General features: G+C 36.2%; 1 protein-coding gene across 4 annotated transcripts; it reads left to right on the plus strand.

Moving 5' to 3' along the window:
• On the plus strand, positions 1 to 26,279 carry LOC112553333 (lysophosphatidylcholine acyltransferase 2-like). 4 transcript variants are annotated; one of them, XM_025220474.1, is made up of 14 exons: positions 1 to 237; positions 1,088 to 1,230; positions 7,222 to 7,442; positions 10,189 to 10,362; positions 10,553 to 10,611; positions 10,959 to 10,993; positions 15,325 to 15,379; positions 15,569 to 15,651; positions 16,482 to 16,607; positions 17,153 to 17,303; positions 17,592 to 17,690; positions 18,478 to 18,619; positions 18,916 to 19,014; positions 25,230 to 26,279. In XM_025220474.1, exons 1-14 carry the CDS (start codon positions 133 to 135, stop codon positions 25,232 to 25,234), a joined length of 1,497 nt encoding a protein of 498 aa, XP_025076259.1. In that variant the 5' UTR covers positions 1 to 132; the 3' UTR covers positions 25,235 to 26,279. The 4 variants fall into 4 exon arrangements, with proteins under 4 accessions (XP_025076259.1, XP_025076257.1, XP_025076258.1 ...); XM_025220472.1 differs by lacking the exons at positions 7,222 to 7,442; positions 25,230 to 26,279 and adding exons at positions 2,932 to 3,149; positions 19,620 to 21,582; XM_025220473.1 differs by lacking the exon at positions 25,230 to 26,279 and adding an exon at positions 19,187 to 21,582.
• Positions 26,280 to 26,680: the final 401 nt, after the last annotated feature.

The following is a 26,680-nucleotide window of genomic DNA, read 5'->3' on the forward strand; positions in this document are numbered from 1 at the left end:
CCCACTCGGTGCTTAGTGCGCATGTCTTGCGGAAGTTCTGAAATAACATTGTCAGTAGGTTTCAACTGTTCGCCTTAATAACAAAGAATCGACACTCTTTATCTACGTAAATTTTGATGGAACGTATCTAAAATGAAAAGAAACATCGAACCTCCGCGTTTAACATCCATCACATCCCCAGTGGTGCTTAATCCGTTTGTTCATCGACTTCACCTCAGCATATTAGATATCATACAGGTAAACTCATAGTAAAACGAAGATAACTCAGAATAAGTAGCATTAGTAAGTTATAGCTACTGATTGATTGAGGACATAGTCGATACAGTGCTAGAGTACTTATCCTGGCATATAAAATTAATCGGTAATTACTATTAAACTTCAGTCAACCAATATGAATCAGTCATTTTCAGGTAAATTCAAACAGCAGACACGGCAGTCCTGGTTTATGTGACCAACTTCACTGGGAAATTTCTGAATGGAGAAGTCCTTTTTGCAAGAGACTTAAATAACGTGAAGTTAAACCCTGGTATATTTGGAAGCGAACAGCAAAATAGATGAGCAGTTAAAAAGTAGTAAAAATGGGAGCTTAAACACCAGAGCTGAAAGTATGGTATTTATATCAGTAACATAACTCACATTTTTTTGAAACTGAAAAGTAACTTTTTTAAAAAGCACTTTATCATATAATCCCGCTCCCATAATACAGTGTGGGAGAGAGAGGGAAGTAAAACTGCAGTTTTGTTTTTTTTAAGTATTAGTAACACAAATAGAGTATCTTTTACAGTAATGGCAGGATAAAAAAAAGACAATTGATGGCTTGCCTGTCACATTCAGTTAAAGCTTAATCATCATCACCAATTAATGTAGATTGACATGTTATATAACTTTCTGTTTAATTAAAACTAACATTTTTTACAAAATCAATAAACATCTTTAATATAGAATTTTCATTTGTTTCTGTCTCAGTCCTGGTTGCAGCCAGATAACTGAGACAAAAGGCATTATAGGTACTGAAATTGAATAATAATTTTCATTAGTAACATGTCTTTTCAAGGAAATCTCTCTTTTCTTTTCATTTGGTTTGCAGATTGCCATCATGTCAGTTACAATAGCTCCTTTACGCCTTCTCATGGTGGGTCTTCTACTGCTGGCAGTTTGGCCCTTAGCTGCAATCGCTATAGCATTTCGCTCACCAGAAGATAGAAGCAAACCTTTGTCTGGTTGGAGACGGTAAGCCAGTTGAAAAATAAATGTTACTTTAGTTTACATGTTGCTTCCATTAATATACTAGTGTTTGAAAACTATACAACAGATAGTTGTGGACAATTTGTATTTGATGCAAAATTTATTGTAAAAAAAAAATTGACAAAATTGACATTAATCAAATCAAAATTTTGGTGGTTGAGAAGAATGTTAATTGGTCTTTAAAATTATTTTCAATGTATTATTCAAAAGCGTAAAGAGTAGAATTAGTCCGTGGATTGTACAGAAGTAGAAATCTAAAAATTTAATCATCCTGTGCTATCTCATATTTAAATATGAATTTAAATAGGGTTAATTAAAATAACATGATTGTTTTTATTATAGTTAAGTGTAGTCCAGCTAACATGAGTATTGTTTATAAGCAATTTTCTTTAATATCTTAATTTTCACTTTTAGCTAATATCCCATGATAAACATTAAGTTTTAAGTGGGTAATTTGCATTTACAATGTCATAGATTCAGAATAACCTGTTTAAATAAATAAATGAAGACACAAAATCTGTAGTAGTACATGAATACAAAATATAAAGGAGAGAGAAAATGAAATGAATGGAGCCAAAAGTGCTACAGTGAACTTCATCTTTTTCTGCTAGATTGGTATTGAGGGGAAGGGGAAGGTGGTTTTTAAGGAGATATTTCAATGTGAAATCCTTTTCAGATGCATATATTTCTCCCACTGTGAAAGATATATATTTGGCACAGTTTGATCAAAGCAGTAAAGTATGCTGAATAGCAAAGTTACTGGCACCAAAAGATTTTGTCCAGTGAAGGCCAAAAAATTCCCCCCCCCCCTCCTTTTCACGTATACCCACACACAAAGTTTTGTGATAATCTAGTTTTGGTGAAAATTTAGATTTTCACTGCAGACATCCAATTTTATAGCCATCTTAGCATCTGTTTAACTTGACTTGGCAAAGCATGTAATGTTGGCTTTAGTTACTGCAGAAATACAGACCAGTGAACCACTTTCCGTAGTACTACTTTTAGTAGGGTACTAATGTAAATAGAATTGGGGTGTGCAAGATAAATATAAACATTCAATGTGCAAAGCAGTTTTATCTAAAAAAAGATTTTGCTGATCAAAAGAACAAACCTTAGAACTGTTACCTGCTTTTGGCAGATACTATCTGATTTATTTTTAAATAAATCATCTATCCGCATATGGTTTAAAAAATATCACTGAGCCATCCCCTCCCAATTCAGTATGGGCTGCATGTAGAGAGAGTTTATATTCATTTTATTTGGTAGGGAGATATCCATATAATGCTGTGTAACAGAGGCCGCAAATGCAATACCTGTGCACATGGTTCCTGATCATTCTTGAATAAAAGTGCTCTCATAACTTTTAACCCTTTTATTTATTTCTAAGCATCACTTATTGCTTCTTACCATCAGAACCCTTTGAATCTTGTGTTGGCTGGACTCCACTACAAAGAGTTGTGTTTAAAAAAAATCTTGTGTTGCAAATAACATTTTCTATGGCAACTTTTTAAATTATAAAATATGGAAAGATTAGTCTGTTACTTTTTATAGTCAAAATCATGACTACCTTGTCTCATTAGATTTCTTTGCACATTTCAAGACTTTTGAAAAATGCACTTGGGGCAATAAACATGTATTTGTTCATGGTACTTTTATTACACTTTGTTTCCAATCTTTTCTTCCTAGCATGATGACTCCTCTCATAGTTTTGCTGTGCCGTGGCGTGTTCTTTATGGGTGGTTTCCACTGGATTACTGTTCGTGGGAAGCGAGCAAGCGCCAAGGAAGCACCCATCTTGGTTGTTTCACCTCATTCCTCCTTTTTTGACTCTCTTTCCCTTGTCTACCTGGATCTGACATCGGTCGTGGCCAAATCTGAGTCGTCCTCTGTCCCAATATTTGGAAGTATGAACTAAAATCTTAATTTCAAGTAATGCCCTCAGAAGATTTTCATTTTAGGTCTTTGATAATTTTTATTGTGTTTTTATTCAGGAGAATTATGTGTACAATGGAGCAAATTAAGAGTTTCCACAATGTGAGCACAGCAAGGTCCTGTTTGGCATAGTGGGCTATAGAGCTTAGGAAAACTAGTCAACATAGACCATAAGTATTGTTCCTAAAAAAAATATGTGCTTGAGTGTCCATTAAGCTTTTTATTTGGCAACATGCAAATATTTATGTGTCACATCTCTATATTACTTGATGGCTGGGGTTCACACTCAAAATTTTTTTTTTAACACACTGCAAAGGGTTTTGAGTTGCAGCTTAAGAAATTACTGTGATTGTGAAATGCATATCCGATATATCATGAAAATATAGGTAGACTGGAAGAAATGTTATGAGTAAATGTAGCAAACAATGTCGTGCTCAAATGTTAAGTTGGAAAGATTGATACTTAAGATGATGGCATGACTAATTTTGTTATGTTTTACTCCTACTACCTTATTTAATGATACATTTCATTATTTTTATTACCATTATTGCTGTTGACGGAACACATTTTATGTAAAATAGCAGGGTTTTGATAAGGATGTAATATGCAGAATATATATACATCTCTTCCCTTTTCTCACTTTAAGACTTCTTCTCATGCATGTCTTTTCAAAAATTTCAGTAGTCACAGAGTTTTGGAAGCATGTACTATGACTTTTGGCTTCATATGCAATGATTGTAATTTTCACTCCGTCCACATCCCTTTTTTCTCTGGATCTTTTGATCATTTTGTTATGATATTTAAATTTATTGCCTTTTGATTAGAAAATTATTACAATTCTAAATGCCCAACACATTTTTGCAGCATTAATGGCTTTTTGTAGGAGTAACCATAAGCGTGAAAGATTTAAAAACATTTGCTTTTGACTGAAGCCTTAAGTGAAGGCAATTTTGTAAAACTGTTCTGAAAAGTTTACTTAACATAAAAGCTCACAAAATAAAAAATAAACTGTCAGTTGGAGTGGGGAAAACCCCCACAGTCTATACTGCATGTGGTGAAGAGCAAATTTTGTGATTATGTCTGTTTCATACATTTGTTCCTCAATCGTTTTTATTTCCTGCTTTTATTTCCTTCACCTGAAGCTGTATCTCACGTACAGTTTAGCACTGCTGAAGAAAAGGATTTGGAATAGTATGTAAGACTATGTGTATTTATATCCTTTAGAGCAGCTGTTCAAAAGAAATTGATCATGGTAACATATTTTGCTGACTTAGATTATGTCTGCATTTAAAGAATGTGCCTTAGCCTTTGTCTCATAATAATTAGCAGGTCATTTGTAACTAGTTTAACGAGAAGTTTGAACTAGCCCAATAGATGATATTGGCTGTCTGAGTTAAGATCTTGTCTCACGCAGTCTGTTCTTTCTCTGCATTTGGCATTTCCGTTTACAGGGCCAACTTCCTTGCTGTGATATTAATTTTTATTCATGGACTTGGCATAAAACACTAATTCCGCCCATCCCTGACTCTTCTTTTCCCCGACATTTGCTACATTGGTTCATATAGCAGAAGAAACAAGGAAGATCACATTTGTATGAACATTTAACCGAATGAAAGGCAGAGTTAGTTGGCACATTGTTGTAAATAAATGAACATACAACAAAACCTGAAACTTGTGAATTCATTTGCAATTGGTATTTTTTCATTTTGAAAAGCCACCATTTATTGTGGCTAAATAATTTTTGGAGCAAAAGGCTTGCTTAGACCTGTGACTAGAAAACCTGGAGTTATACTAATGGTTGTTGGCAATTTACCCTTTGGTAAAATTTCAGAGCTTGAATAGGAATCCAACCGGTAATGTTTATCCAACAAACTAATTCCCAACTCATGAGCCACTTAACAGGAGAAGTAAGAAAACTGACTAGCATAGCAGGAATTCTTGAGTAAGGGTGACCTTTTGCATGCTTTATTTTTTTTTTAATTATTACAATCAAGGAACCACATACATGCACCAAAATTATAAGAAAATAAAACAGGAAGGAAGAAGTTGTAGTAGGTTCCCCCCTTCCCCCCGCCACTTCAAGCAAACATTAGACCAAAGAAAAAATTATTTTGTCTTCCTGTAGAAGTGAAATGATCAGGGGTTATACCAACAAAAATGCTGTTTATAATAGTGTGTACCATCTTTAAAACATTGATAAATCTGTGTTCAGTTCTGTTCAATCGGATATCTCCACTGTATTTACTCAGGCTAGATCAATACAAGTGCATATCATAATGCCATTATGACACAATAATCATCATCTGCTTAAGAAAACTAACAAACATCACTGCTGACCAGGTTGAACCCTACCAAAAGAAAGGTAGCATGCATCTTTTTCACATCAAGCATGAAACAAAGCTTGCTGTTGTGGATAGGTTCATAATATCATTATCAAAAGTTTGTTCCAACAGTGTGTTAACTTTTTTTTTTGGAAACACACATGAATGACACACAAAACTAAGTGTAACCTCACTAGTGTATTTGTCAAAGTACTTGGTGCAAGCTTTATGTTTGTATTAGGTAAGTACATGAGGTAACCTGTACTGTTGATGTCAGTTCTGGGCAAGTTGAAAATAACTTTTAAAGCAAGAATAACCAGTTAAAAGTGTATATTTATTTATTTAAAATCTTTAAATACCCAAAACATGATTTTGATTATATTTGTTACCTTGCTGGATTTGTGCAAAAGTTGGCCTTAATAGTAGCAGCACTTTTATAGTGCACTTCCCTGCTGGCAGCAAGCTCAATGCACTTTGACACTAGTAATAGGTCAGCAATATCCATGTAGATTAACAGACTCCACAGCACAACCTCACCATAGGCAAGCTCAGAATGTTGTACACAAACTAAAAATATAAAACAAAGGTGTTATGCAGAGCAACATTTCAGGTCTCCCACACTCAAGGGGAGGTGAAGAAAGATTTGTCTAAATACTTCATTTTGAGTTTTAGGGCAACACAGTCAAGTATTCTGGCACTTAAGAAGCAAATGTGACAGCAGCCTCAAAGCACATATGAAGCAGGATGACATACAATCATGAATCCATGATAATACGCTCATCATCAGCAACATCGTTGAAGCATAGAGGTCCAAAATCTATTCTGCAGAAATGTAGCCATAAAGCACGGGCCCACAGATCAGAAAAGGGAAAACCATATGGTCAGTAGTGCTGAGTAAGTTGAAAGTTTCAGTAAAGAAGGCACAAGTAATCCAGAGAACTTAAACAATGGCAATATGGTGCAAATGTTACAGTTGAATGAAAACTGCTCTAGAAAATTGAGACAAGTTGTGAAGACACAGAAACCAATCCAGAAACAGGTAATGATGTCAAGTGTTCACGGATCACTAGTACTCACTAAACCTGATGGAGATAAACGGGCAAAGACGAAATATAATGAAGAGCTGTCACCTTCTAGCCAGTTAGGTGAAGGGGCATCACATCTTCAGTTATCATACAACTGTCAGATTGGGGATGTCTGATAAATTTAGTGGAATTTTTTTTTATCTGATAAGCATGCTGAAGTGAAAGACATTGCTATATTCTCAAAATCATGAGCGCTTGACTCATGAGGAATTAAGAATTTTTTTCTGGCTCTTTGTGTTCCCATCTTCAACTTCAAAGATTCTTATCTGCAATCTCCTGTATCAGGGAATAATTCCTGTTTTCACAATGTGAGCGTCAGTGGGCTTCCTCCCAAAGAAACCAGTGCCAATACCTTTAGTGGAAAATAGCATGCTTTCTATGTAGCAAGTATTTTGGCCAGTATGTTGACATTTTCCATGAAAGAACCACCATAATTTCCTACACATTAAAAATATGCTTGAAATTAGTGTTACTGCCTAGTTGACTGATTCAACATGGATATAGAATGCTTAAACTGTAGACTTCAGATATATGAATGTACACTGTTCAACCTTCAGTACACCAAGTCCCATGGTGGTGGTGGTGGTTGTTGTTGGTAGGTTTACATGTTCCATTTTTTTTTTGATGTGTTACCATAGGTCATACGGCAGATTACTACGATTTGTTTTGCGGATGATCGTCTTCATATTCGGCTTTCGTGTCAAAGTGAAAGGAAAAAAGGCCAGGCCTGATGAGGTCACCCTAATGTGTGTTGCTCCACACAGCAGCTTCTTTGATGGAATGGTCTATGTTATTGGTGGTGATGATTTGCCAAGTATGGTATCTCGGGAGGAGAATGTGACTATTCCTCTGTTGGGACGTACGTACTCAGTTTGGTGTGATGTGGCTTGTAGAAGTACTCACATATGATTAATTTTACTATCATGTTCTCAGTATAATTTTGGTCAGAGGTGTAATGAAGATGTTTGCAGGACTGTCTTGGGCAGTTACTATGTCAAGAATGTCATTTAAAAATGGTGTATTCTGTGAATAAGTAACAAAACATTTATAGATTAATGTAATGGATAATAGTTACTTCTCTATGTCCCTTTCTGCTGATATGGAAAATTGTTTTGTACAAGTGCCTTTTGAGCTCAGTATTTTGTTGAAATAAGTGAATTATAAGTGGACAATGACAGCTATGTCAGCAGTTAAATACTTTTAAGATGTGAGTCAGTGATCTATTTTTGATGTATGAGTGGGAGAGAGATTTTTGTAAGACAGATTCAATTGTTACACCTCTGGCTAATGTCACAAATTTTCTGCCTTGATTACTGCTTATTCTTACCTAATTTGAAGTTGGCATCATGTTTATGTGACTATCAAAATCCTTCACATATTTTCATGAATGCTTCTAAATTGACTTTTATTATTGTGTAATTCCTATACACATCCCCATATCTAACATGTTTTTCTATTTTTGTCTCATTAAAGCATGCCATTATTTGCAGTTCATATAGGCTTTTCTGCTGACTTTACTTCTATATAGGTTGTTTGTTGAGAGAAAAGCAATCTTGCGTGCAAATATTTAAAAATTACTTTGTCTTTTGATTATATAATGGAGAGGCCGTCTACAGGATCTGTGTAATGTTGTTTATAATTTTTTTCTTAACAGTATTACTTACGTTTTATAATTGTTATAATTTGTATGCATTATTGTCAAATTGAGTATAGCTTGTTGGTATCTAATAATATATATATATTTTTTAAGAAGCTTCCATTTGAAATGAAAGTATGTTTGCAAATTGAGAAATTGTGGGTAGAATGTGGGGGAGGGGGTTTGAGAGCAATCACTAAAATGCTCATGACTGCTTATTGCTGAATGGTCTGATGATATTGCTTGATGAAGTGAGTTTTTGTCTTGCAGTCAGAATTTTCTGCATTCATATTTCAAAGTGCAATTTTCATCCCAACAAAAATGAATATAAATTAAAAAAGTATCTGTTTATCCATATGTGTATTTTGCATATGTAATACCCACATTTGAATTAGAATTTTGTGTGTTTGCATGCAGAGAAGAATAAAAAAAAGCAAATGTCATTCTGATCTCTAAACTCCAACTTGTCTGCTTGGATAATAGAGGGAGTGGCAAGAAAGCATGGTGCCATTCATTTGGTAACTGCATACTTTACTTCATGGCTCTATTTCTTTATTAGCTTCATCATATAAATCATGCCTTCACATCATGATCAAAGAAATAGTTCATGTTCCTCATTTTTTTTTTAAATTTCACAAAGCCTAGTACTTAAACTTTATTTCCTTTTCTGTTTTGGTCAGATAGGTCTTGACAAGTGTGCTTTTGTATGCACATGCATTTATATGCCTAGTGTAAGGTGACCAGACGTCCTGCTTTAGGCGGGACAGTCCCGCTTTTGACCACTTGTCCCGCCTGCTCATCGGGCGGAACGCCCAATGTCCCGCTTTCTGGCTTTCTAGCAAGTCCATCAAATGTCCCGGTTGTCTTTAAAAATCACTTTTTTCGGCATTCTTTGACGGTGACGACACCATCATCGGCACGTGTCCCGCTTTCGCCCCCGAAACGTCTGGTCACCTTAGCCTAGTGTGAGAGAGAGAGAAGAAAGAGAATGTGTATTTTATCTTTCCAGAAGACATTTTTATGCACATGTAATGTTTTAAAACTTAATCATAGATTTTGAAGTCTCAGTTTTCATTATTTTTTTTTCCTGTAATATGCGAATTTTTGTTTAGTCTATACCATGCAGTTTATTTGTTTTGTTTATACCATGTATTTCACTTTAGTAGTTCAGTCTCATTGTGGGAGAATAAAGAAAGTGAAACCAAAAGCCTCACATCCAAAAAGCCACAGCGAATGCTCATTTGCTTCCCTGTTAGAAATTTACATAAATTTTTAATGGAAGATCCTGTTAATCTGTGATGAGTTTAAAAAACAACCCCTGTTGTTTTGAACAAATCTAAGTTCTTCTATGAATGTTTCACATGAGATGATGTTATTAGATTAGGTCATTTTTATGCTTAACTCTTATGCAAATGAACAGTACAGAGGTGCTTGCACATTCAAACAATGTATTGAAAATTCTTTAGGCAATATAATATGGATTTATCGCATTATCACTGTGTTTAGGCATACAGCTGCAACTCAATACCTTAACAGTCTGTATATGTCATTAATTAACAATCTCATTAGTAGCATAAAAGAGTATATTGCTATTCTGAAATTTTGAAAGCAGTTTTCAATCTGCCTAATACCAGCAGTTGGTCCCTTATTTCTGTTGAGTTTATTTTGCATTGTGAATGGGTGTAGTGGGGTTTTCTTTAACAACAATAATTGATAAGTAATTGGTAAGCAAGGATGTTCATATAGGCTTACATATGAATGTGTATGCTTAGTTTAAATATTACAGGTTTAAAATCTTCCAAACACATTAAATGGTTCATTATTTGAGATCATCATATTAAGAATATAAAGCCAGGGAAGTTTATCTTTCAAGTGTACTTTCAAGAGTGATGCTTCAATTCTTATTATAAATATTCATATCCATAATGATTTAGCTACAGTTTCATATTGCCTTGTTTATCTGGTCCAGGTATTATTGAGTTCTCACAGCCAGTGTTGGTTAGGCGCGAAGATCCAAATTCTCGACTTTCAACCATCAAAGAAATACAACGCAGGAGTCAGTCAGGGGGGCAATGGCCACAAATCTTTATCTTTCCAGAGGGCACTTGCACAAATCGCTCCTGCCTTATCACCTTCAAAGGAGGTATGAAGAGAACAAATCTAGTGTTGCTCTTTAGAAATGATGGAATTTTTTGTGGTCAGTATTTAATGGAAATATTAGCTTAACTAGCCAGTGATTTCAGTGTTTTTAATAAAGGAGTTAATTTCTCATTCATTTTCATTAGCCTGATGAAGAAAGATTGACCTTCATATATTTTTATTTCAAATTGCAGGAGCATTTATCCCAGGTGTCCCTGTGCAGCCTGTTTGCTTAAGATATGGCAACAAGTTGGTGAGTTTAGTTGTTTGTAAAGATATTTTAAATGCATAGTCGGTAAATGTCAGGTGATTATTCTTATTCCTGGATTTTCAGGCTTAAAACACTTAATAGCAGTGCAACACAATATTGCCATAAATGCATAATTTCTGTGTGTGTGAATTGACATGTGCATGTGTGAAAAAGAGATGGGGTGAGTAAGTGGTAATTTATAATCATCATTCAGTGAATAACAGTTTTGAACAGTTTATTATGTTATCATCACACTTTTGTTTACATAGATTTAGTAATTTATGTTAACTTTTTAGTTGAGCAACTCCTCCTTTGAACTGTATATTCTCATATCCTGTTATGTGTTGAAGGACACAATAACATGGACATGGGATGGTCCTGGAGCGTAAGTGTTTTAATTTCTCACCCTTTTGGCAAATGTATTTACTTTAGTTACTGCTTCATGAACTTTGTTAACTAACAGTTGATTACAGTTTTAGGCCCGTGTGTCTAAATTGCATGTAAATATCAAATTACATTTACATTCCTTTCCACAGTATTGACAGAATTTATAATTGTAATGTTTGCTTTGTGTATACTTGGTGCTTTTATTTGGAATGAAGCATTTAATTGTTACATCAATGACTGTCTATTATTGATGAAAAGGTGATTTACTTTTTGAAATTTTTGAATGTTTGCCACTTTTTTTTGTTGTTAATCCACACATGATTTCCAAAATTGTAAAACAAATGCCAAGTGAATGAATAAGTTTATCAAAAAAAGATCTATCATCAGGTATATGGTAATGGTGATAGAAATATTTAAACAAGGTAACATTAAATTAAACAAAATCCCATTATATTAGACAACACCACATGATAAAAACAGGCCCTCATCTTTTCCAAGAGGAGCACTAGAATTTCATCCTGATCTGCCTGTCTTTCTTGGGTTGGTAAAGGTGACTTTACCTTTGTAGCTTCAACATGAAATATAGTTTTCATAGTGACTGTAGATATGTTTCTTGATGATCATGTTTTTAACCTCTGTTGTGCTGTTGATTGTGAACTCCACAAGATCAGCTCCATTACCCATACTCTTTCAGTCCAAACTACCAAAATTCTCATTTGTACTTCAGTCATCAGCTGCACCCCAGTCTCTAGCAGACTTATCTCCATCCGAATCTCTGCTCGACCGCACAACATCACCATTATACAAGTGTACGCCCCAACATCAGAACACGAAGATGAAGAGGTTGAGGAATTCTACGAGGAGCTGGACAACATCATCAAGAAAACTCCGAAGAAAGACATCTTGCTTGTCCTTGGCGACTGGAATGCTACTATCGGCCCTGACGCTTACAACAATGGGCAGGAACAGTCGGCAAGTTTGGCCTAGGCAACACCAACGCAAGAGGCCTACGGCTACTAGAATTCGCTCAGAGTCACCGTCTCACCATTGCCAATACCTCCACCGCACAAGAAGTCAAGAACTGTAACGTGGCATTCGCCGGGAGGTCTGGTCATAACCAGATTGACTTCATCTTGCTGCTCAGCGTTTCAAATCAAGCATCAACAAAGCACAAACGAGGTCCTTTCCTGGCGCTGACATAGGCAGCGACCACAACCTCGTCCTCACTAGCCTCAAGTTGAAACTGAAGTTGAGACGTGACAACAATAAGAGCCCTCGCATCCGATTCAACCTTGAGAAGCTCAAGATCCGGACACAGAGAGGATATTCAGGCCCAGGTGGGGGCAAATTTGCAGCCCTGGCTACTATAGACTGCGACATAGACGCCCTTGCTGGAAGTATCAAAGAGGTGCTACTCTCTACTGCAGACGAAGTGCTGGGGAAGCAGAGGAAGCGCAAACAACCCTGGGTGACAGACGACATCCTTGATCTTTGCGACGAAAGGAGAGCCTTGAAGAGAGGGAGAGGTCGAGACCCGACGTCAGCAGACAAGTACAGACTTGTCAACCAGAAGATCAGAACAAGGATGAAGGAGGCAAAAGAAGATTGGATCGAAGACCAGTGTTGCAGCGTGGAAATAGGCATGGCAAGCGGAGACAGCAAGAAGGCATATGAACACTGAAGGCCCTCACCAAGACTCAGCAGCGACCAGCCACAGTCATCGAAGACAGCGCCGGACAGCTCCTTACGGAAAACGCTGCTGTACTAAGTCGTTGGACTGAATATTGCCAAGACTTGTACAACTACAAGATCGAGCCAGACACCAGCATTCTCCAGCATCACCAGACTGGGACAAGAGAGGCTGAAGACCTGCCAGTCCTCACTGATGAGGTGAGAGAAGCTATGCACAGTCTGAAGGGAGGAAAGTCACCTGGTGTGGACAACGTACCTGCTGAGCTGCTGAAGCATGGAGGAGACGCAACAACCAAGGCCTTCACCACACTGTGTCAAAAGATATGGAAGAAAAGAAATGGCCAAAAGAATGGGCTCAGTCTATCATCATCCACTCTAAGAAAGGGAACCTGAGGCAGTGCCAGAACTACAGAACATCAGTCTGATAAGTCACCAAGCAAAGTAATGCTCAGAATCATCCTCAACCGCTTAAAACCTATTGCAGAGGAACTGCTGGCAGAAGAACAGGCTGGCTTCAGGGCTGGAAGAAGCACGGTAGAACAGATCTTTAACTGCCGTGTTATGATAGAAAAACACCTGGAGCATCAACGTCAACTATACCATAACTTCATCGATTTCAAAAAGCTTTTGATCGTGTCTGGCACGATGGACTCTGGCAGGTCATGAGATCATTCAACATAGAGGAGGGACTGATCCAGATGGTAGCAGCACTCTACAAGAACGCCTCCAGCGCGGTACTACTCAACAACCAACTAGGCGAGTTCTTCGCGATGACGATCGGGGTCCGTCAGGGTGCTACTCTCTCCCATCCTTTTTAACATCTTCCTTGAAAAAATCATGCAAGACACCCTCCACAACCACCTTACCTCAATCTCCATTGGTGGCAGACCCTGTGCAACCTCCGCTTTGCAGATGACATTGACCTCATGGCAGGCAGTAACAACGAACTTCAGGATTTGACGGACAGACTCTCCAGGCGAGCGGGGGCCTATGGCATGGAAATAAGCTCAGAAAAAGCAAAGTAATGATTATTTCCACACCGACAGCAGCAGCAACATCGTCATGACGGCCAGAAACTGGAGGAGGTCAACAGCTTCAAGTATTTGGGTGCCACCCTGACTAGAGATGGTTGCTGTACAGCAGAGATCCGTATCAGGATTGGTATGGCAACATCCGCAATGTCCAGGCTGGATAGGATCTGGCGAAGCAACTCAATCAGCTTCAGTACCAAGCACAGGCTGTACAAGTCCCTCGTAGTGTCAATCCTACTCTACGGCTGCGAGACTTGGACGCTGCTTGCCGCAACGGAAAGAAGCTCCAGGCCTTTGAGAACAAGTGCTTGAGAAAGCTGCTCCGCATCTCGTACCGCGAACACAAGACCAACGCATACGTACGGAGACCGTAACCTCCCTCGTGGGCCCACATGAGCCCTTCTGGCAACAGTGAAGCGGCGCAAGCTCGCCTGGTTCGGTCACGTCACCCGCCACAACACCCTGTCAAGACGATCCTAAAGGAACCCTCGAAGGGAGCCGTCGTCGTGGTCGTCCGAGGAAAAGCTGGGTCACCAACATTAAAGAATGGACCGAACGCGAGATGCCAGACCTGCTCTCATCTGCTCAAGACAGGACCGGGTGGAAAATTCTGTCTGTTGCTGCTGCCGGACGGTCCCCCCTACGCCCGGACCGGGCATGGGACTGACCTGACCTGACCTGACTTCAGTTCTGTCCAAATTAGATTTGAGCGGTCCAGTGGTGCAACAGTTAGTGGCATCAGTTTTCATGGCTGGCTTCCTTGCCATTACATAGCCTAAGTTGCTTGCTAAGTATGAAACACCAATTATTCCCCCTTTCCCCCAAATTGTTTATTCTTTTTTACTCCTCGAGGAGCATATTGCTGCAACATCCCTCCAAATTAGTATCTAATTCACAAAATTCCAAAAAAGAACTTGGCTGTTTGTCTCATTCTCCAGACTTGCAAATCTGAACATGCCACACGACTTCTGAGCACTCTGCCATGGATTCTTTACCGGGTCCTCCCCTGTCTATTTTTCTGATCTCTTGTCTATCCTCATTCCTGCTCAAAACCTCCACTCCTTATCTGACTCATGCATACTATCCATTCCTCAAAGACATACGTTCTCTCTCTTTGCTTCTAGACAGTGGAACTGTCTTCCATACCACATTTGCTATTGTGATTGAGAAACAATATTTAAATGCTCACTGGAAGTATATGTTTGAAAAAAGACTGTTTAAAAATATTAAGATTGATCTATTAAGAAATATTAAGATTTGCTACCATTATGCATCAGCGTGATTCATTTTCACCTCATATTAGTCAAAATGTAAATTTCTTATTGTTCATTTTCAAGCATGTCTGTTTTCATTTGTGCATGCATTGTTGCTGGTTGTTCAGACAAATTTAAGCTGTAAGTATGCTTATTTAACTATAAACTTTGATATGAGTTATGCAGAATTGTTTTGGGGCATATGCACATTGTAAATGGGTGTGCCTCTGGCTGTGTGTCAAGTACTTGATCTGAGCAGCTATCTAGCCACTTGTACATCCATAGTGTGTTGTCATGCCTTTTGCACTGTTGCTGTGCTTTTACATTCTTTGAACATTATATTGTGATTTCAGGTACCAGTGTCTGTGGTTTACATTATGCCAGTTTCAGAACCATCTTGAAATAGAGGTAGGTCTTTAACTTGGAGATTTGAAAAATATGCTACAAAACTTAAGATAACAAGCATTTTTTTTCCTTTGAATTAGGAATGTGAATGTGTTGATATGGATTATTTAATTAGTAACTTATTATGGGTTCCATTATTAGTCAAACATTACTATTCATAATCATTGTACCCACTTGGGTTTTTTTTTCCAGTTTTTGCCGGTGTATAAACCAAATCAACAGGAAATTGAAAATCCAAGATTGTTTGCTGAAAATGTTCGTGCTGTTATGGCTGAGTAAGAGAAATTCCATTCTCCTGTACCTACCTCCCATCCTTCCCCTCAAGGAAGGGACAAACAAATCTGTATTTTCGTCCTTTGACTTTATGAGGTTAATGACATAAGTGAGAAGAGTTTGAAACTGCTTGGATACTTGCGTAATTCATCAGTTTTGGGGCTTTTGTATTTTTTCATAAAAATGTAGGTGAGCTTGTAGCAGATCATTTTGTAAAAGTTTTGTAAAACATATTTTGTGAGTATCAAATGTTGACAAGATGTTTTATTTTGACAGCCTATAAAAATTTGTGCAGAAAATAAAAGTTTACAATTTTAATTAATGATTTCTCTGTAAAGAGCAGGATAGAAAAGAAAAATTATTTGGTCTGGCCTTCCTAAGGCAGTGAAACTGGTTTTTGACCAAATACAACAGGCTAATTTTTCAGTTAGCCCACAAATAGTCTAATAAATATTGAAATGCCTCGTGTTATCCACACCTGCCTTAGACCAACTTAATCATACCCAACTGTAGCCCCAAAAGACAGAAAGATGAAATCTCCTCCAAAAAATAGAAGTTGCTGTTCTTAAAAATATTTATTTAATGAAAGCTGTTTCTAAACAGCGTAGTGTCTGCAAGGTACCTAAAGTATGTTTGAGATACTGTTAGCGGGGAACATTAAGCATTCATCAGTAATTAGTAATTATGGCTTTAATCAGTTTTCTTCTGTTGTTAATGGGGGGGGGAGGGGGACATCTGCATCCTTTTTTATATCAAATATATAGGAAAGACCATTTGCATTGAATGAATCCATATATATATTTTATAGTAGGTGAGTTGTTTTTTTGGGCAGATGTCTCCAAATTCCAGTGACAGATCACACCTATGATGACTGCAGGCTGATGAGGAGAGCAGAAGCTCTTCACTTGCCTATGCAAGCAGGCATTGTAGAGTTTCAGAAGTTAAAAAAGAAGCTGGGGTGAGGCCATAATGCTGAAGCTAGTTGTAACACTTATATGAAGAAGGCAAAACTTATTTATAGGATATTGCTCTGTTGCTTTGTCATGCTAGATATAATATACAGCCATTAATGCTTATGAAAAGAGGGCAAAACTCATTTGTAAGACATGTTCCCAGTCAAATGTAATCTTAACCAAGTAGTGGCAGTGACTGGTATGTTTAGGGTTCCTATTTAGGTGGAATGGAATTTTGCATCAGGGTTGTATTTTTAGTTATCATATTGTTGCCATAATAGTGAAAATGATAATTTTGTGTGGTTAATATGACTGTTCAGCATGTATGAACCAAGCACACATTTGTCAATTTTTACTTTTGGTGAATGTTTGTCAAAGAACATTCCCCTCATTCTTTTTAAAACATGCTTCAGGAATATTTTTGAAGTTTTATTGGAAAGTACAGTTAATCTCATGATAAGACTTGCAGTTGATGAGAAAAGTGAAATCCCTCTCTTGTGAATTATTCAGCCTTTCATGACCTGCCATTACAGTTTCTGCTTATTTGTAGGTGGAACTTTGAGGACATGCAAAGGCGCCTTGATCAGTTTCGCTCCATGGATGTGAGGAAAGCTGGCAATATTACCCTTAGTGAGTTTGCAGCCTATCTTCACCTTCCAGTTTCATCTGCTGTTGAGGAGCTGTTTGCCTTGTATGACAGGGTAGGTAACAGTAGTCAGTAATGTTTGGGGAAAGAGGTGGTCAGCATGGATATGCTGTGATAGAGATATACATACTTATGAGGAAATAAGTTTTGCTCTAGAGAACAGTGGAAACTCAGTTTGAAGCTGGAGTGATTATCTAAATGAATTTTTGTGTTGCAGAAATCTACATAATCGCACATGCAGTCTCAGTGTGTTGATAGGTGCAAATGTGTGTGTGCCCGTGTTTTAGTAAAGAGGTGAAATGGACATTCCATTTCCTTTTCTTTTTTCTTTGTTTGTTTACAGGATGGATCTGGCAGCATAGACTTCCGTGAGTATTTGATAGGCCTGTCTTTGGTATCTCAGCCCGCCAACACAGAGAACACCTTGCGCTTTGCTTTTGAGGTAACTTTGCCATAGTTTGCTTGGATAAGTTGTTGCCTAGGCTGCTTTAAAAGCATGTCTCTGAAATTTTTAAAGATAAAATGTGATTTTATCGCTTTGTCTATGAAGCCATAGCTGGATCCGATAATTATCAGCAAACGAAATTCTTATTTTCTAGATACTTAAGGGCTAGTGATACTGTGTATCCAGGCTTTGCAATAAAGACAGAATTTGTGGGCCATGAAATCTGGCTTGGAAACTAATAAAACTTTGAATAAGAACATTAGTTATATGTCAGTATGGAAAAGGCACCATATGCTGCGATATCTGTAGGATTTCTAGTATAAAAGACACAATGGAATATATCAAAATTATGATGTGAATTGCATACTTTTATATATTTTGATTTTTACTTATTGTGTTCTTTTGGTTTTGCTCTCGTTTGTGCTTTTCATGAAAAATAGTTTTTTGTTGTCATTTTTTATAATATGGTGGAAGAATATAAGGGCCTCTGATATTTAATATTTATTCCACCTGACTAATGGTAGGAATTTGGTTGATGTGATATTCAGCGTCACTTTAGTTACCAAGTTAACTAAGAAATCATTTTGAACAAGTCACAAGTTTAAGACTTGCTGAACTGGAAAACTCCCTTTGCTAAACCAGCAAATTGATTTATCAAAGAGGCTCAAATGTGGTGAAGGAGAGAGCTTGACTCTTTAGACATTTATAGCTGGCTACCCCTACAGCCATTAGGATGTGGTACCATTTAAACAGTGGCTAGTTTTTTGGGGTTTTTTTTTTACAGCTTTTTGACGAAGAAAAAACAGGTTACATTCACAAGCAAAGTTTTAAGAGGATACTGCAAAGTGCCTTCCAAATTACTGATGAGGATACTGATGCACTCTTTCAAATGGCGGATGCTGACAAGAATAGCCTAATCAGTTTTGGTGAGCACTGTGTATGTGGGTTTGTGTGGCTGGTCATGTTTTTGTGTATTTAGGGAGGAAATATGCATTTGTGTACATGCATATCTTTCTAAAACATTTCCAAGTGCATGAACATTGCTTAGCTTTCCTGCAAGAAAGGATTGGATGTTACATATGGTATATTTGAGAGTATGAAATCAGGTTTATAATAAGTGAATCATAAAGATTCTGTGAATTCAGAATGTTCAAAATTTGTTAGTAATGTAATGATACTCCAGAATTTAATTCTGTAACGTTCTCCACTCACTGCACTGCAGATGAATTCAAGAACTGTGCACAGGAGCGGCCAGAGTATGCCAAACTGTTGACATCGTGTTATGAGCTCAGCACCAGTAATGGCCACAAGACAGAGAATGGCAAGTCGAAGCCAGAATAGTCTCATTTGTGTGTGGTGTTTGTCATTAGTGTTTTTGCAATGGTCAGGTTATGTTCATGTTTAGTGAGGACTGAAGGAGCTTCTGTATATACTGAAGCCTTAATTTAAAGATCAGATAAGGGCTTAAAGGCTGAACGTTCGCTGTCCAACAGGAAAGAATGGATTCGATCCAGCTGAGGGATGTGAGGGTGCTTGTCAGACCAGATGGAAGCAATTAGTGAAGTGACCACTAGGGTAGAAGACTGACCATTAGGGTTGCCAATACCGTGTATGCTTCTTACCTCATTCGACCTCTAACAAAAGTATTTCACTCCTGTGAGGGCCACAAGTACTAGGTTACAGATAATGCATATGACCCACATTTGCGCAAAGATGTTGACATACATATGAATGAGTTTATCAGATTTTACTCAGTAATATTTTTTTCTTTTTTTTTTTCGATAAATTATTTTCATAAAACGGTAGCTTTATACTTACTCTGTTTATAAGGTCCTTAAATAACATAACTGTGAGTGAGCATGTCTGCATGTAGTCTGTAATACTTGCTTATAATTCTTTTGATATATTTTCATAAAATTGTTGCAGCAACTTGTTTGAAAACGTTCCTAAAAAGGAATAAGGTTATACAAAAGCAAATCCAATATGAAAGAAGGGGAGAGAAAGAATATTTTATAGATCTGACAGTAACAAATGCACAGGTGACTGTTTTCTAATAAAATTACCAAACTATGTAATTATTTTATTCTTAAAGGTACAATGTCTTTCTCCACTTTGAATATGTGTTGAAAATGAAAGTATTAAAAAAGCTTATGGCTTTATGGAAATGCTTACAGGCCATCACCTTTGTTCGTCACTCGTAATAAATCCTTTTCAGATCTGCATTTTACTTATTTTTAGACTAATACCATTGAGAATAAGGTCATGACAAAAATAATCGTCAATGTAAAATACTGTTGTTTTTTTCAACCTGAGGTTCTAAGGTAATCTATATTTTGGTACATAGGCATTTAGTTTTTGATGCTTCATTTTTCTGGAATGTACATTATTATGAAGCATATTTTTTCCTTAAAACATTGATCAAATCAGTGGCAACAGTATTTGAGGAGAAGAGTAAAGACTCCACAGACAAAATCAAAGTTGATCACCATCCAGGTTGCAGCACAGAGACACACATATAATAATGAATTCTCTGCTCATGGTTTATTTGTACAAGCCTTTGTTTTTTCCACTGTCTGTTTATGACTCAGTTTATGATTGCCTGTTAAATTTAAAGCAGTTATAGTTTTTTTTATCTTTTTAATTTGCATTATTAATGTTTTTATTATAGTGAAACACTGTATGTATGTTTTAAATTTGTTATACATGTTTCTCCATATGTATGGAAACTTTTCAGGTTGGTTTTCAATCTCATAGGCTTTATATAGCTGTCAGTATTTAAAAGCTGCAGAGTTTTTCTGTCAAGAATATTTCTCATTTGTGGAAGAAGAATATCTACCGATGGAGCTAAGGTAGCCGAGAATAAATATGAGGAAAAAGAGATTTAATTTTTTTATCCTTTATCCTATGATTTCTTCTCTAGATATTACATTTTGATTCAGTAAAATCTTTTTTTGTATAGTCTCAAATTCAGTTTTACATGCTTTTTTGCCTTTTGCCTTAAGTTAAAATGGCTTTAAGAACGTTCTTTATGTGTGCATCTGCATGCACTAAGCTTAGCCTCTTGTGAAGTTCTCCACTGTTTGGGCGAGCCTAAGCAAGAATGTGACTAAACCGGAAGCTTTGTACTCACCTGCCTCATTTTAGTAGTTAACTGGAAAAAAATTGTCTGCCAGCAGTCCAGAAATACAACTTCATGGTTTAATTCACACTTGAACAGTATCCTAAATGTAGCTATTATTGTAAGATAAAAAATAAATACTAATAAATATTAATGTTTAGCAGTTTATAGTTGTAGTAGTTAAACTGATGACACTGTTGATTTCCATTGCTGTGGAGATATTAGTAACCATAGGCTGGGAGCACAGCCACACCCATTGCTACATCTGGAGGCTGATGCCTTAACTCTTTGTTAAAATGCTTTTGAAATATCAGCATGTCTGTGCATGCAGTCCTAGTTTTCTTTTTATGTTGATCATTTTTGGTGCATTTTATAAAAACAAGAACTGACAAATAATACAGTATTCTGTTTGTCCAAATTTTAACTAAAGTTAGAGAACCCACCACTAAGATTTAAATAAATCCAAGCAAGAGCAGGGTTGTAGCAGATCAATTAACAGCAACTCTAATTTTCTGCATCTGTACTTCTCATTACATGGTGGTTTTTCTCCCCCTCTTCCCATCTTTTCCTGCCTTACCAACAATTGTAGGTAACTAATTTTAATGGGCTTGCTAATGGGGATCACAGGGTGATCGTACTGTTTTAATATGGAGCAATGGGACTTACATTCTTCTTGTCAGTTTTATGCTTACACTGGAGAATCCATGCTGCAGTTTTCACAATATGTACACAGTTGTAGGAGAATGCATATTGCAGTCTTCTGTCCTTTTTTTAAAAAAAAAATCACGTTATCATACTTTGACACTCCAGCATCAATATCTATCTTTTGCCATGTGCAAGAGGTCTGCATATAGAAACATTCTGCACATTTTTGTGCATGTGTTAGTAAGGTTTTATTGTATTGGGTACTTTTATGTTATTTATGATTTTAGATTTAAAACTGGTTCAAAGTATGTATCTTTATTTAGAATATTTTAATAGTTCTGAGTAGATGAAATCGCAAAGATTTTAAGCATTTATGAATACACCTCGTGATTTCTGCCTTTTTGGCATTAAAAAAAATTGGTTACTCTTGTATAAATAATGGCAGATTACAACTTTATAGTGAAGCATTTTAATTAAGATTTCTAAACAAGAAATGATTCTATAAGAAACCAGTTTAATTGGTTTTAAAATTTGTTTATTAATTTTAGTTTATTTTTGGTTTTAGCTAGCTGCATTTATTTTCTGTATCACTTAATAATTTTGTGGATTTAAAAATAATCTATACCTAGTATAAATTTTCATCAACTGCTGTTCCTTTTAACATTTTTATGACAATACTTAAAATATTTATTAAAATTATCAGTATCAGCACTTGCAGTGTTCAGTCAAGCAGCTAAGTTGCTTCGTATCAACACTAATAAATGGTTTAAAAATTCTTTTACTGCCATTTGTTGTACAGTTATTGAAATGTGGCACGAGCCTTTAAATGCATGCTGTAGTTGTGCCATGCTAGTCATAAAGTACATTTATTCAATAAAAATTTAGTAATTTAATCTTTACTGTGAAAGAACGATCCTTGTGTCTCCCGATGCCCTTCCACTTGATAATGTGTACATTTTAATTGGTTTGTAAAAAAAATTTCAGTTTGATTTATGATTGGAATTTCTTTGTAGGTAGATAAAAGGAGAATGTGTCTCTTGTTACTTTTTTAAAAACATTCTTTTGTGGAGAAAGCATAAAGGTGGTCATAAGATAAAATACAAAACCTAGTCATTTCTTTATTGTTTGATCAAAAGGATTTCTTGGATTTAGATCTCTTTTGTCGCTCTTGGGGATCTTTGCTGTTGATTAGTTTGTTTCCTAGTCAATAGGCAGAGCAGCGTTTGTATCTCAAGGCAATGTCACACAATATGATTTGGAGCATGATTAGTGAAACCAGGCTTTTTTTTTTCTTTTGTAAATCTTCGCCTTTATCATTGTTAGCTGCATCTTCATTTTGTGTCTTGCCAAACTCAAAACTGTGTGTTTCATTATCCATAACGATATTAAAAGCAGAAGGTGCAACATTTTTTTTCCAGGCATTTTATTTCTGGCTGAGCAATTTACTAATTTAAGTTGTATTTTCTCTTTGATTTTACTAGAAAGTCTTTGTTTTCAAAATCTATCACTGGTGTAACAGTCATTTAAAGATATATTAATTGCTGATTTTTTTAGTATCTGCTATTACCAGTATTTATGTAGGTCATGATAAGCACTATAAAGGTTATTTTATTTATGAATAATTCTGCTGATACAATGCCTCCCATTTACTCAATAAAATTTTATATATATATTTGATACTTGTTGCAAATACATAGTGAATTTTTCTTTAAATTAAATACCAATTCTGAAATTGTGATGACAGTGTTGGATATAATGCTTAAATATTTTTGTGATTAAAAATTGCTTCATTTTTAAGAGGTTTTCCATACACAAGAAAATCAGTGAGTAGACACCATTAGACATGTTTTTAATGTGTCATGAAAGTATTTTTAGAAAGTAAAGACTGTGTGCTGCACTTGGCATATTAATTAGAGGTAGTTTACTTCGGTTTCACAATAAAGTTGCCTTTTAATAACTAATGTGCAGCTAGTGTGCATCACTAAAATGATGGCAACTGTTTGGATAATTTGCATGCTATTTTCCTTTTTTTTTTTCTTTTCAACTGCCCATCTTCTTGAAGTTGTTTTTCAGTTGATAACAAGTTGAGAAAGATCCAGCACATATATTTGTGTCGGTCAACATTTACCTCCATGGTTCTGAAACGGTGGGGCGCGATGTGCATACAAAGTGGGCGCGAAGGTGGTCATTTTTTAAAAGTTCCCTATACCGGTATTAGTGAAATTAGCTTACATTGCTGGCTAAGGGGGATGCGTGGACGTACCTTTGTTCGTCAGGGGGGCGTCACAAGTAAAAGGTTGAGAACCGCTGATTTACATGTACCTGTTTATTATAGGTATTTTGTAAATGGTTTTTATTTTACCTTTATTCTGACTGTTTTGTTTTTTTTCAATAAATTATCTAGATCTGCTGAAATATATAATAAAATTGAGTCTTACTGAATTACCAATCACTCTCAGTCTGTGGGAACATTTAAGCTAGAGTGATCGCTACTATAGTTATCCACTTTCTCATATCACAGAGTGTAACATTACACTTTTCTTGCAGACCACTAGTTACATTATCAGGTTATCGAAAAAGGAAAAGAAATTGTTTGAAGTATTGTATCGATCGTGTCGTTGTCTCCACAAGCTTAAAATGAAACCATTGGGACATGAGATATTCCTTACGTGTTTTTTAGACAATCTATTATGATGCCGTTAGTTGGAGTGATGTGACAAATGGAAGCCATTGGTATTCTCGCACAAATATTGTGTAGAGTTTTGTACATATGATGTCCTTTTCTCTGTCCTTCTGTTTTTCTTTGTTAAGCCTCTCAGCTTCTTCATCTCAATGCCATTTTGCAAAAGCAGATTGATGTTGGTATTATCTTGCTGCCTGTATTGGCATGTGTTCATTTTCTAGTCAGGGCAGTCTTCAGCAGGGTTTTTTTTCCCATCCACATCATTTTATCCCTGGTCTTTCACATCCTATTATTCTATTAACCATATGGTGTTTTTTTTTCTCTTCGTATAAACCATAGTTGGTGGAATTGATGTTGAACACAAGTAGTGAAAACTAATTTTTCTGTTGCTTTTGAGACTACAGTTAAGGAGGCTAGGAAGACATGTATGTCATGTCATTTATGATGGCTGACGCAGCAGAGTCAGCCTGAGGACATTGCAGCTTGGATATTTCCTCCTCAGATTACAAGTGCATCTTAATTTTTGTGTTATATTTATGGTCTTCATATTCTGATCATCTTTTTTTGAAACTTGATGATTCTTTGGTGTGAATTCATGGAGTACTTTTAGCTACAATTTATTGTCTCTCCAAATCTTCAATATTTGACTCCATTCTTACTAGAATGTGGGAAGTAAAGGTTTTACAGTATGTGTTTGTGTAAATAAATGTCTCCTGTCATTGTTGTAGTGTTGTCTTAGCTGGGTTTAATAAATAAAACAGATCTTGAATATGCATATTTTCATGTGAAAGGTGCTTTTTTCCAGAAATGATGCTTTAACATAATGATTACCATGATTACATATGGTGTGTGTGGTGTTTAAAGACCTTTGCTTGATTTCTTAAAGTTATCTAGCAGCTTATTTTTTGTGAGAATGCTTTTTATTTGCTGTAGCTTTTTTGCAGTTTGTCTTATTCAGGGTGTCCTGGAGCTCATTTTGTGTTGTCTTTCATTCTTTTATATGAGTATTACAAAAAGGAAAGTGGTGTTATTTCAGCCTACAAGGAATACATTTTAAGTTTTATGTCTATAAAATTTCTTTTTGTTGCAGTTTGATTTTTTTGCCTTTTATTACTTAAAAGATGCATTTTTGCTACTGTCAGGACTGGTAAATATATTCAATTGCTTGGGTTTTTTTTTAATTTTAGTTTGTGTATCCACCTTTTTTAGTTTTTTTGGTGTTGTTTTAAAAAAGTTGAGGTGTTGTTGCTCAAGACTAAAAATGCAGACAGTTTGTCTTATGTTTTACTTTAATATGCACATTCATATCAATCTACATAAAAGGTTTTAAGAAGGGCTTTAGAGTCATCAGATATGCTTGATATCATTTTGTCTTACTTTCACTTTTGCACACTATTGCATTTTGGGTTTAGACTCCCAAATAGTGTGCTTTTGAATAAACATAGCATTCCTTTGTAATATCTTGGAAATAAGTTGGATGAAGATGTTTTCTTTATTTGGTTTTGCTCATGTGTTATTTTGCTGGATTCAATATGACAACACATGACATTAGTGAAAGGAAGATGTGTGGTTCCTAGACGATGCTTAATATGGTTAACCATTGTATCATAGTATTAACAAGCTTTTTTCATTGTTATCTACGGGTGGCCAAGAAAAACTTAAAAGAATGATGCTATTTTCTTTTTACGGAATTCATTGTTTGAAATAATGTGTTAGTTCTTTAGCATGCCGGAAGTGATATGCAGTGTGAACCTTTAAATGTACCAAAAAAAGGTTTTGACCTGTTTCACTTTACCTTCCTCACGGTATTCCAAGAGTTCACAGTTGCGCTGTCAATGCACCTTGTCTCTGATAGCTCAAGAACAGGTATTAGTTGATGTCAAGCCTAATGCCTTTAATGTTCCTTACTCTGGCATTCTAAGGCAGCCTGTCAACATTGCAGAGAATGTAACAGCTTTGATTATGCAGAAAGTCCTTTGATTTTCAAATCCATTTGTTTTCTGGGCATCATTTATTGCAGTGGTTCTCAAAGTATTTTGGACCGCGGACCACTTTACTTAAGTAAAAAATATGGCAGACCACCAAGGCCTAAAAATAACTCTGTACTATGAATTTCAACTTTAAATTGCCACGTTTTTTTCATTACAATTCAAAACTAAATGTCCTTCTGTGACAGTAGTATAGTAATAAGTTGACATAAAACTACCTACCTCGTTATTTGTAATTAAAATTTTAATGCGAGGAATGCATCACTTTAAACATTACTTTGCTGACACATGACGACTGCAGCCGCGGACCACCTGACCTATGCCCGTGGACCACTAGTGGTCCGTGAACCACACTTTGAGAACCACTGATTTATTGGACCATCTGCTGATAAGCTTCATCTAACAAGAAACAAGTGTGTGACAAGTGTAAAAATCTGTGAAGTCCAAGATTTTGGAATCATGCAGAGAAAGGAAGTATGTTTGTTAAAATGACGGTTTGCCAGACTTCATTTGTAAGTATGTTTGTGCTTCCTTGTGCTATGAAAAGTGTCTA

The sequence above is a fragment of the Pomacea canaliculata genome, linkage group LG12, assembly GCF_003073045.1.
Source record: "Pomacea canaliculata isolate SZHN2017 linkage group LG12, ASM307304v1, whole genome shotgun sequence".
Classification (NCBI taxonomy): domain Eukaryota; kingdom Metazoa; phylum Mollusca; class Gastropoda; order Architaenioglossa; family Ampullariidae; genus Pomacea; species Pomacea canaliculata.

Excerpts from the sequence above, each read along its gene's own strand:
- LOC112553333 (XM_025220471.1), top strand. The coding sequence starts at position 133 with ATGAAAAGAAACATCGAACCTCCGCGTTTAACATCCATCACATCCCCA. Across the intron at positions 1,231-7,221 it reads CCTTTGTCTGGTTGGAGACG|GTCATACGGCAGATTACTAC; the intron begins GTAAGCCAGTTG and ends GTGTTACCATAG. Across the intron at positions 18,620-18,915 it reads GAATAGCCTAATCAGTTTTG|ATGAATTCAAGAACTGTGCA; the intron begins GTGAGCACTGTG and ends ACTGCACTGCAG.